The sequence below is a fragment of the Manacus vitellinus genome, unplaced genomic scaffold (genome assembly GCF_001715985.3).
Source record: "Manacus vitellinus isolate BGI_N305 unplaced genomic scaffold, ASM171598v3 scaffold_40_pilon, whole genome shotgun sequence".
Lineage (NCBI taxonomy): Eukaryota > Metazoa > Chordata > Aves > Passeriformes > Pipridae > Manacus > Manacus vitellinus.
The window spans coordinates 2,221,196-2,233,692 of NW_021940541.1; the positions used below are offsets into that span (position 1 = coordinate 2,221,196).

At 41.9% G+C, this 12,497-nt stretch overlaps 1 protein-coding gene across 4 annotated transcripts in view; it reads right to left on the minus strand.

Moving 5' to 3' along the window:
- PTPRE (protein tyrosine phosphatase receptor type E) overlaps positions 1–12,497 on the minus strand; it is an 85,862-nt gene that overhangs the window by 25,197 nt on the left and 48,168 nt on the right. For all 4 annotated transcript variants that reach the window (XM_029962023.1, XM_029962022.1, XM_018078514.3 and 1 more), the window contains exons 2-4: positions 8,465–8,574; positions 1,252–1,354; positions 936–1,009 (exon numbers count right to left, since the gene is read on the minus strand). In XM_029962023.1, coding sequence (XP_029817883.1) covers positions 936–1,009; positions 1,252–1,354; positions 8,465–8,567 — 280 coding nt within the window. In that variant the 5' untranslated portion in view covers positions 8,568–8,574. The remainder of the gene's footprint in view (positions 1–935; positions 1,010–1,251; positions 1,355–8,464; positions 8,575–12,497) is intronic.

Genomic DNA, 12,497 nt, shown 5'->3' on the forward strand with positions numbered 1-12,497 from the left:
AGACTGGTGTAGCTGTTGCTCCTTATTTCAAGCCCCAGTAGAGCAGGAAGCTGAGGGGTGTATTTAGAGGTTTGACTTTCCCTCTGACTGCCACCCTGTTTAACCCACTTGTTAGGTCACACATAGCCCAGTGGAACTTCCACAAAACACAGATTGATTATTTTTATCATTAAATTTATAATTTTTCTCTTGGTTATGGTTAAAATAACTTGTCCAGCCCCTCTGTGTTTGCTGGGTTTGAGCTGAGCCCCACAGAGTGACGCACCCAGGGGGCTCCCTGGGCACAGAAACAAACCCAGAACAATTAAAAAGCCAGAGGAAAACATTTTTAACTCTCAGAGTGTTTTATTTTAGTGCCATTAGCTTAAAAAGCTGCCCTATTTCACCCTGTTGATTTAACTTCACACTCAGGAACCAGCCAGTAATTTCACAAAGAGTTAAAGCCCCTCTTTTCCCCATTTGAAGAAGTAATTCTGCAATTCTTTCTCTAAATACAAATATCAGTGCCAGAAACCTGGACCTCAGCTGGCATCCTGCTAAAACATCTATAAAGAGCCCAAAAAACATTTACAAAGACACATTTGCTGCATCACAACTTGAAGTGAATATTATTTAAAACCAAAAAACTGAAAGTTAAGATTATATATAGACATATTTAAATATGGATCTCTATTCCAAGGCCAGGTTGGACAGGACTTGGAGTAACCTGGTCTAGTGGAAGGTACCCCTGCCCATGGCAGGGGGGTGGAATGAGATGAGCTTTAAGGTCACTTCCAACCCAAACCATTCTGGGATTCTATTTTTTCAAACTATCTTCACTTTAACAACAATCCTGTAACTTATACTATAAATATAAGGAGATATAAGTAAATAATTTTGAACTAGAGAACGAGGGGGTGTGCATGCAAACAAACTGAAAGCAAATCTCTCCATACCTTGTTCTTCCAAGATCCCGTTCGGCATCTTTTTGTCCCCGGAGGTCACAACAGCTTTCCTGTGTCTCCTGAACCTGAAACACAGACACCAGGTCAGCTGAGCAACACTGTCTGTAGGCAACCAGAGTTCTCCCCACACCATTATTTCACCCACCAAGTAATTCTAGAGAAACTCTTTCTGTTCATCTTCCCCGTGCCGCAGCCCGTGGTCTGCGCTGCAGGTTCTGCCTCTCCCCGCGCGCCTTTCGCTTCCTCGTGAGGTCACATCGAGACGGGGCTGAGCTTCTGCTGCCTGCACAGCCACCCCCAAACCTACCTGAAAAAATACCCAACCAGCACCAGGAAGATGATGACAACCAGGCCCAGAATCAGCAGAGAAGTGAGCAGGTCCTTGTGCAAGTTGTTCTCTTCGGTGGAGTCTGTGGATCGAACACAACACGAAATATTGACACAGGCTTCCTCAGCTGGTACAGAAATTGTGCCTGGAGCATCAATAATCCGTGGTTCTACACAATAATCAAAATTATAGGCAAAGCTCAAAGTGAAAGTTCAATTTATTTTTTTTTTACAATTTCTCTTCCCCCCCCCTTTTAACTTTCAAGCTCAGATTGAAAGTTCAACTTTTCTTTTACATTTCCTCTTTTCCCCCCCCTTTTTCTCTCTTTTAAGAACTGAACCACATCCTGCTGAGAAAAATCAAGGATATATATTTTTTTAATGATTAGTTAAGCAAAGAATTTACCTGTTCTCAGAGAAAGTTGAACAGGTATAAGGTTTTAAGTCGAATTTGAAGCCTATTAAAGGTTTGCTGCAGTGCCCTTACGGGCATCAGCTGTTTCTCAACCAGAGACAAATCACCCAAGAATGCCACCTTTCATATAGATTTTATTCACTTATATATAAAAACAAGTAGGAATAATGACATGTTCAACAAATACTCAGAATGGAGATTAAAAAATATATCTTTGCTATATCTGGTATAAACTCTGAGTCTCACCCTTCTGTTAACAGTGTTTTATGTATGTGACTCTCTCACTTTCATTATGCTTCTGTAACCTTTTAATTCCACTGAATAATTCAATATATAACACATTAAAATCATGAAAAACCCACCATGTTTTATTTAAGGAAGCAAAACTTCCAGCCTGAACCTTCAGGAAACAAAACACAACCCTACAGCCACGATTCCAACGATCCCAAAATTAAGGCAACTTCGGTTGCTGCTGGTGTGGTTTATTATTTCCCTTTTACCATTTCTACAGTGTTTAAAAGCTGCCTGAAGGCAGGATTAGGTGGAATATCAGGAGGAAACTGTTCCCTGTGAGGGTATTGAGGGCCTGGCACAGGTTGCCCAGAGAAGCTGTGGCTGCCCCATCCCTGGAAGTGTCCAAGGCCAGGTTGGAGCAACTTGGGACAGTGGTAAATGTCCCTGCCCATGGTAGGGGGTGGATGAGATCATCTTTAAGGTCCCTTCCAACTCAAACCATTCTGTGATTCTATAAAATATTTAGGAGTATACCACACTTGCAAAATTTTAGAAAGGAAATTCCAACTGTCTGGAATTCATTCCTGCAAAACCATAAGTTGGTTGGTGCCCTGTGAGCAGCTGGGAACTCTCTAGATGCTCAAAGAGGGTATCTGGGCATGGAAAAAACACCTTTAGAGGCACAGGTAAACTAGGGACATCCAAGGAAAGAAGATATCTTAAGTCAACACAATAATACAAAGAAAGTAAAGGCAATAAAATGCACAAAACCTGACATTTAAGTGGTGTATAAAGACAAAAAGTGACAGGCATGACAAAATTGTAATCAGAAACCATGACTTGGCAGGGTTTCAGAAAATCACTATTGGAAGGAGTGTCTGGGTGAACATGAATCACCAGAGACAGATGAACACTTTCTGTGGGGTGTTGAGCAACTCTGCATGGAAACCAAGGGCTGACAGAGAAACAAACAAACAAAAAAAATACATACTTTTGTCCCCCACATACAAAATGAAGACACTTCTGGAGCTTAGAAATTTCAGACTCAGTATCCTGGAACCCTCTGGGATTTAGGGGGTTTGTGTTAGTTCTCTTTGGCTCCATATCAAGACTCATGACATGAGGGAAGAAAAACAACAAGTTTGCATCATGAGGGATTTAAAATTTCCCTCAGTCCATTACACAACACAAAAAATCACCCATATGGTCCTTTCAGAGAACTGATGTACTTCACACCACATTTCTGGGGTGTCTTTGGAAAACTGATTCCCAGCAAAAACTGAAAGCCTCAATCCAACCCAGCACAAGAGACATTCAACTTCCTGTCAAATTACTGCCTCCATTTCTTTAGCTGAGGGCAGAGAACCTCTGCCACGACTGAGGCAATTCCCTGCCCCAAGATCTCACCTCTCCTCCTACCATTTCACAAGTAAATTAGGTCAAACCCCACAAAAAGCCCCCTCTTTCTTGTACATGGGCACATCTGTTCTCAAAGCCTTGCAGTTGCTCACCAACAGCTTCACCCCCTGCATCTGTGGTTTTAAACAGCTTTCTTTATTACCTGCATTTTCTTTAATATCTGCATTGATATAAATGTAGCCTGAAAATTGTATGAGAAAGTTCCAACTGGGCTTAGGCCACTGTAGACTCTGAGGTTGAAAAATCTTTGGCCAACACACCTGCCTACAGACCAAGTGGGATTTAAGGGGAGACTGAAACACAGACCTCAAATAAATTTTTAATCAGTGCCTCTTCAAAAATTGATGACCAAACCCTGGGAAAAATGCACAGTGAAGAGGCAGATCCTCCAAACCAGATCTCTACTGCAGCCACTGCCAGGGAAACTTTTCCACTGCTCCCACTCCAAGAGCTGTGGCCCAAAACCACAGAGATTTATCTTCGCGGCCATACAAGAAAGATCCTCCCAAGGGTATTTTTTTTAGAGATATAATGAAACAATGACTTTCATCTTGAGACAGAGGGGGATTATCACCAGGAGGCTGCTGACAACCCCTTGGGTTTCCCCTGCCACCCCCCAGGCTGACTCACGGGTCCTTCCCAGTGTCATTCCTGGTGCTGTTGGCCCAGGGCTCTTCCTGGAAATGTATCAGCATTTCCTTCAGTGTGAGGATGTTCCCACTTCCCACATGTGTCAAAACCAAAGCCACCCCCAAGAAAAAAAGGGAACCAACAGCAGTGTGTGCAGAGCAGTAACTGCCCCGTGATGCTCCCTCCCAAACTTTGATTCTCTTCATCCCTGGATTGTTTCCTCTTTAAACAGGACATGAAGGGTAAGAAGGCCCATGAACAAAACCGTGTTTAAAACACCTTTTTCCCCTTCCTGTAAAGCAAGTAAAGCAAGACAAAGTGTGTGGTTTGCCCTCACCAGCACATCAGGTACCTGAAATTCTACTGGTGATTGACAAAGAACAGACAAGATCTTGTTTATCAGAGCACAGGAGAAATCCCACAACAGCAGCTCTATTTATGCACAATCTGATCTTCTTCTCAAAAAACAGAGATATCACAAACCTATCAAACAGGGGATATCACAAAGTCCACACTAAGCCCGCTCACGCTATTTTTGGAAGGGAAAACCCCAACCCTGCCATGTCTTGGCTGCAGAAAGGAAGCAGCTGATATGCAGCTGATAACCAGGATTTGTGTTTGGTACATACGAAACACAAACCCAAATTAGAAAAAAATATTAAATAAAGGAAGGGCAAAGGAAAAAGACATGTAGAGAAGGGAAACCAGTGCCCAGAGCATGCAGAACACAGAAGGCAAGCAGCAGTAAATGCAGTAATGGTGCCTGTGTTTAACACCTCAGAGCTGAATCACACTCAGCCAAAGCAAGCACAGCCCACCTGCCACTGCAGTCACAGAATCACTGAACAGTCTGGGATGTAAGGGACATTTAAAAGTCATCTAGTCCAAACCTCAATCCAAAACCACCTATTTTTGAAGTTCTGCCTTTCAAACTAATTCTTGAAATTGAGTATCTACCAGCAAAGCATCCCTTTGGCATTTAAATAGCAAGGAAAATGAGCCAGATTCCTTCTTCAAAATTTCATTTTCTGATGCTGCCTCAGTTTTGACATGAAACAAGCACCACGAGTCCAGCATGGAAGTGCCACCTCTGGGTCCTATTCTGGCTATCACAGAATCCCAGAATGGTTTGGGTTGGAAGGGACCTAAAGACCATCTCGTTTTCCCCCCTGCCATGGGTAGGGACACCTTGCACTAGCCCAGGTTGCTCCAAGCCCCGTCCAACCTGGCCTTGGACACTTCCAGGGATGGGGCAGCCACAGCTTCTCTGGGCAACCTGTGCCAGGGCCTCCCCACCCTCACAGGGAGGAATTTCTTCCCAATATTCCATCTAACCCTGCCCTCTGGCAGTTTAAATCATTCCCCCTTGTCCTGTAACTCCAGGCCCTTGTCCAAAGTCCCTCTCCAGCTCTCTTGGAGCCCCTTTAGGTCCTGGAAGACCACAATTAGTCACCCCAGAGCTGGAGGCGGCTCTGCAGGAGGGGTCTCAGCAGAGCAGAGCAGAGGGGTAAATAATCCCATCTTCAAAGATACCCACTGACTTCCTGACAGTTTAAACCAGCATTAAATGGGCACCCAAAGCTGCCCCATTTGCTGCCTTTCAAACTCCAGCTCACCCGATAAACTCATTCCCTCTGCATGTTCATACATTGGTTTGGGAACGGAATTGTAAAGATGGGCACAAACCCCATGAAACACTCACTGAGTAAATACTAAAGGAATTTAAACATTTGGAAAGGTTTTAAAAGCTTTACAACTGCAATTCCCAGGCTGCTTCAACATTTAAACTACTTTATAAGTAAAAATACAAGAGGAACTGAAACAATCCTGACTATGATTAATACTGGAGAACTAATTAATATTTGAGTTACCAGGAATTGTGTGAATGCTATGGACAGTGTCAGGCATAAATAGTCTGTAACATGTATTTGAGAGCATAAAGTTGTATCTATTTGAAATATATGTTTATATTTATTTATACAAATCCAAATAAATAAATACTGGCTTGGAAGTTGGAACGAGATGATCTTTAAGGTCACTTCCAATCCAAACCATTCTGGGATTCTTTGCTTTATACTTTTTTAATACAGCTGAATAATTTGAGTAAATGTCAGGGCAATTTCTCCACTAAATTGCAGTGCAATAAATCCCAGAATATTTTCATTTTATGAAAGGGAAATTTCATGGTGGCAATTTCATGGTACTCTTGTAAAAAGCAAAATGGCAGCAGTGCTAAAAATGGAGCCATCCAGACTGGGCAACCATGTTTAAAATAAGAATAAAGCTGGCATTTTAATTCAGCAAATGTTTTAAAAAATCAAGTCAGCTAAAATAATGATATGCAATGAATTATAACTATTCCTTTCAGAATCAAAAGCATCTTATCTTTTGGGATCACTCATGAAATTACCATGGAGAGATGGATTTTTTTTTTAGGAACCTTTAGTTCTTTCCAGAGTCTTTTAAATGGAGTTTTCTTTATGCTTCAATCAAAAATCTTTATTTTTGTATTAAAAAATACCATATTAGTTCAATGGCTATCAAATGTGTTAGATAATCCTATTATCTTGGAACATTTTCTGCAGCATTGTCTTTTCAGAGTGTACTTGTCTGTCAGACAAAACCCTTCCTTGCTCCTCACTGCAAAGCAAGGAAGGCTTTGATATTTAGGAAAAACAGTTTAGTCATACTAATCATTTCTAAATCATATCACTGAAATTAAGATTTAATTAAAATGTGGATGATTAGATTACTCTTATCCATGTTATCACACTTAAATGCAACACGATTTCGAATTAAGCACTGAAGATGAACAACATCGATGGCAAAACTCCCTTTGTGCTCATGGTATTAAAATTCTGGGAAGTCACACCACTTACAAGTTACTTCCCTTTCTCAATTCCCATATTCTTACATATTCAGACCAATATTAGTAGCTTGTTTTTCTGCTGCTCCAGGTGCCAGACAAGAAGCAGGGGCCAACAGCTACTTGACAACACTTCAGCAGACCAATTAATTAGCATATTTACACTTAGCTAAATCTTTATTTATAGCAGTAATTTGTTTGTTTTGAAACCACTGAGCAAAACAACACTAAGATTTTGCCCCTGATCCCACCTGGCCCTGAGCACTCCCAGGGATGGGGCAGCCACAGCTTCTCTGGGAAGTGTGCCAGGGTCTCATCACCCTCACAAGGAAGAATTTCAGCCTAATATCTGATCTAAATCTCCCATGTTTCCATTTAAATTATTACAACTAAGGACCAAAACACTCAAAGGGCCATCAGCCAGGACTGGCACTTAATTCTTGCTTGGCTCTCCTTCCATTTGGGTGTAAAGTTCACAGGCAGATTAAAAGCAAATAAACCGCACAAACATCCTTCAATAAAACACTGGGTGTCAACAACAGTCACCTGACAACTTATCAAGGTTTCACCACACTTTATATGGAACATCAGCAGCTTTATCTCCCTTCAACCAAGAGCATGGAGGAGCTCTGCCTCCAGAAATCCCTCTCTGATGGGAGCTCAGCGTCACATACTGTCACTGCCTGAGCAACACCACTAATCAGAACAGGGATATCCAAGGCAGAGAGCCAGGATTATGAAGGATAAGGACAAGGTGCAAGTAAAATACATCACCCCATCAAAGAACGGAATAGAATCAGTATCTTCACAAAATCACAGAATGGTTTGGGTTGGAAGGGACCTTAAAGCCCATCTGGTTCCACCCCCAGCCATGGGCAGGGACACCTTCCATCAGACCAGGCTGCCCAAGCCCCATCCAAACTGCCTCAGGAAACCTCAAAAAACTGCCTCACACTTCCTCCAAAAAACTTCATTTCCCCTGAACAAGCCCCTCCCCAGGACTGTTACGTGCTAGGATGTGGTTGTAGGAGGGCTTGAAGCAAGAGGAAGAAATTCTGAAAACAGAAATGAGGATGAATTAAAGATGCTGTGGTGGACCAGTGAGTAAAGGATTGTTCTCAGGTCTTGGAACAACACTCCTCTATTTTTCACCTGACATAATCTTACCCAGGACACCTGCACTTTACCCTCCTCCTCGAGCCTTGCCTTAGGCAGTTTGTATCATCAGGAAACACAGGACTCATATAAAGGTCATAGTTCCTCATTATGTTTAAATATGTTCATCCTGTTGTCTCTTTGATAATTTATCTCATATTATCTGTGCCCCCATCCCACCACATTGGAGATGCACAGTGACAGCTCCTGGGGCGTGGAGAGCTTGGAACCCAGCCAGGAGGAGACACCCCGGGCTTCCCCACCTCTCCCAAAGCTCTCCCCTCTTTTTCCCATAAATGGGAAAGAGAAAGTAAAACATCAGCACCAGCCATAGGGAGACCAAACACAGAGGTCACCTGGCATGATCAGGAGCACGTTAGTGGGGTCAAAGTCCTGGAAAACTATCCAGGAATATGTCACCAGAAGTCCTTTTCCACACCCACTCCCATCCCCACAAATAAGTGATGTCCTTACTGGTTGTTGTGGTTGGTTTTGGAAATTCAGTTCCATTGGGTGGCAGAGCTTGTGCAACCAGAAAACTAACACAGAGCAGCAGGAGCGAGCAGGAATGTTCCATCCTGGACCTAAAAAAAACCCCAAACAAAGCAAAAGGTAAATTTTCAGGTGAAATTATTATTACCTATTTTTATCTCCTGTCAGAACAAAGCTAAAAGAAAAAAAGTGATATTTAATCTAAGTTTAAATTTACTTAAAATCTTGTTTTACACGCTCCCATTGCCTTATCACTAAATGTCCTGTATGGATGCAGAAAAGGAAAATACCAGTTGTGCACACTAAAAATTCATTAAGGATGTTTTAAATCCAAGAAGAGGAAGGTAATGCTCAGTTGATTCAAAGATGACAGAAATCAGGGCAGAAAAGCTCCACCCATAAAACAGGGTAGCCGAGGACACTGAGTTAAGGAGTCTGGAGGGTATTCCCAGAGATAATTCCCAAGTACCAGCAGCTGGAATCTTGAGGAGAAGCACAAATCTTGAGGATAAATGCAAAATTCACCTATTTTTGGTGGTTCCTGCCCTAATTGTGAGTATTAGGCCTTGTGCAAAGAGCATGAGCACTGTGGGCCCAAAATCCCAGCGTGACCAGAACATCTCTGAAGGATCCACAGGACTTTCCTCCACAAGGCCAATGCAGAATCAGGGCATCATTTAGGATAGAAAACACCTCCAAGATCATCAAGTCCATCCTGTGACCAATCACTACCTTGTCAACCAGACCAGAGCACTGAGTGCCACATCCAGTCATTCCTTGAACATGTCACTCCAATGAAATTTTGGCATCACATATGCCCTGAGATCAAAACAAAGAGGAAAAGTTTTAACCACCAAGCAGACCAGTAACCCCATGAAGTTTAAAGTCCCTTTAACACACACTTTTCAGAGTTTCCTTATCCCACTTGATTCCTATAGAGCATTTCACCAAAGTTTTCCAAACACAGAATTTCAGAGTTTCTGAGACCAGAAAATAATTTCCAATGTGGAGAAGTTTAAAGGAAAAGTGTGATGAGAACCTGCTGCTGCTTTGAGAATTTCAGGGAAATTAATAGATGTAGATAAATCAGTTGGTCTAGAAACACTCCAATCCCTCAAAGTCAAGGTGGAAAAGAACTGTTGTTATTAATCTGCTGTGTATTTATCCAGTCTCTAATGAACATATTAATTATAAGAGGCTGCCCTCTCACCCATTAACCAGTTGTGCTTGATTTAAAAATGTTTTCATGCAAATATTACTTTCTGTGTTTTGTAAATGGCAGGACACATCCAGATGGTGGCTCTGCATCCACTGCTGAAGTCATAACCATCCAAAGACTGCATAACAAAGCTCCCTGATACAGTAAAACACATTTAATATTACAATTTCCACAGGGTATTCCACAGTCCTGCCTAAAAACAGATTAAAAATTTCAGGAACTTGGCAGTTATTAGAATAACCATTAGAAAATCCTTCCTTTCCATGTAAAGTGGGATAATCCACCTGCAATGATCTCTGGATAAGATCAACTGTATAAAAATCTCCTGTAACAACAACTTTCACACCACCTTTTTGCCACTCACACATCTGTTACTTAGTGAACCTTATTCCAAGCCTCTCCTATACCCAGTCCTACACCCAGGAGTAAATTCCAACTCAGCACACACATGGTATTTTTTAGATACACGGTCTGGAAGCTCAATGAATTTTTTTCTCTAACATAATAAGTAAAGAAAGAATAATAAAAAGCATTGTTACCATCAAAATTTATTTTCTTAAATATATTTTTTTTCTCCAGTTCAGCTTCCTGCTGACCAATTTACTCACTCAATTCCTTCTGCTACTATTTATAATTTAAGTAGACTAAATGTCTTACTATCTAATCCCATTCTTGGATTAGATAGTTAATTGGATAACTAATTATGTTTAACACCTGACTGCAAAATGTACCTACATTGTATTTAGCATTATATATAAACCACCAAAATTTACAATTTACAATTATATTATATTTATAATTATAAAGCAATAGGATGCTGGAAGATCAGGACACACAGCAGCAATTAATGTGTACTGAAGAGAAAGAAAGGAATAAGGAGGATTTGGAAATCTGAAATAAAGCCAGAATAAAAGCAGAATCAATGGGGAAAGGGCTCGTGTTGCCAGGGAAGAGGTGCTGAATCCTGGGATGCTTCACATCCTCAGCAAAGGCTGCTGAAATCCACTGGAAATTCGAGTAATCAATTCTGGCAGTGGCTCTGCTGCCTGATTTTCCCAGGCAGCGTTTAGTTCACTGGCTCATCCTTAAAATACATCCAACTCCTTAAAAAAAAAAACAAACCACAAAATAATTGAAGCTGCTGGCAAGATTCCAAGAGACGGGAAGGTGGAAGGAACATCAACACTTCCCACAAAATCACTGTTAGGAGGGTTTTACAGATGCCAATTCCATGCCAGACACCCTGAATCTGTTCTCTTGGATGTGATAAAGTGGAACTGGAGCACACTTTGAAGTCCCACAATTTATTAAAAATAAACACATCGACAAAGATTATGCAAATTGTGAGATCCCACTCTTTGACCAAAGCACTTTGCATTTCCACTGCTAAAGAAAGGAGGATTAAAACTTACAGGAAATTCAGGAGCTGCAGCACAGAGGGCGATGCAAAGGACTGAGTTCAGCATAGACCAAATATTGCATAGACCACGTGGGGAATCAGGGAATCACTGAAGTTGAAAAAGGCCTCTAAGACCCTAAAATTTCATAGAATCAGGAATGGTTAAGGTTGGAAAAGCCCTCTGAGTCCATGAAGTCCAACCAGTCCCCCAGCACTGCCAAGGCCACCACTAACCCACGTCCCCAACTGCCACATCTACTTGGTTTTTAAATCCCTCCAGGGATAGGGACTCCACCACCTCACTGGGCAACCTCTTCCAATGCTTGACAACCCCTTCCATGAAGAAATTTTCCCTAATTTCCAACCTAAACCTCTCCAGGTTTTACTTGAGGTCGTTTCCTCTTGTCCTGTCTCTTGTTCCCTGAGAGAAATTGGAACTACTTCTCTTCAGACTGGAGTGGATGGGGAGGTGAGTGAGTTGCAATCACATAAAAACACCCTGAGCTGCACTGTATATTCATATTTATGTCCACCACACACAGGAATGCAACAACATAATTTTTTGAATTAAAAAAAACCCACAGCTACAGACACAGCAGCATTTTCCATCCTCACAAAGGTACAATGTCATAATACAGCCTGTTAAAACAAGAAGTAAAAAATAGTAACAACTCCCCAGAGAGAACAGGTGGGTAGAAAAGCACAGCTGAACAAGAAAGGACAACCATGTGCTACAAAAGAAGCCTCTTGTTGATAAAAGTGGGAAGCAAAAGATCCAGGTAGAGACACAATGTCATTATTACACAGCTCTGCTGGGAGGCAACTGCTGCCCCTCCTGTAAAAGAAACAGGAACTGTTTTCATATCCACATGGGATACAGGGCATTTATCTGCTTACATCCCACTGCCTCCAGCCTTTATTCCCTGGATAGGTGTGGGTTGGCCTCTTCTGACAGGAAACCAAGAATGGGATGAGAAGAAGCAGCCTTAAGCTGCACCAGGGGAGGTTCAGGTTGGACATCAGGAGGAATTTCTTCATGGAAAGGGTGGTTAGATATTGGAAGGGGCTGCCCAGGGAGGTGGTGGAGTCCCCATCCCTGGAGGTGTCCCAGGAAAGACTGGACATGGCACTCAGTGCTCTGGGCTGGGTGACAAGGTGGGGATTGGGCACAGGGTGGACTTGATGATCTCAGAGGTCTTTTCCAGCCTTAATGATTCTGTAATTCTATTCTAAATGGCTCAGGCACTTCAGTCCTGAAGTCCACTCCATGGACTAGTATTTTTGGTAAATTATTACTACTATTGGTAGTTTAATACTACTCCATGTATTTTATTATTACTACCACTATTATTTAGCTATTTCTCATTATCTGAAGCCTTGAAGAGGTGCCAGAGATT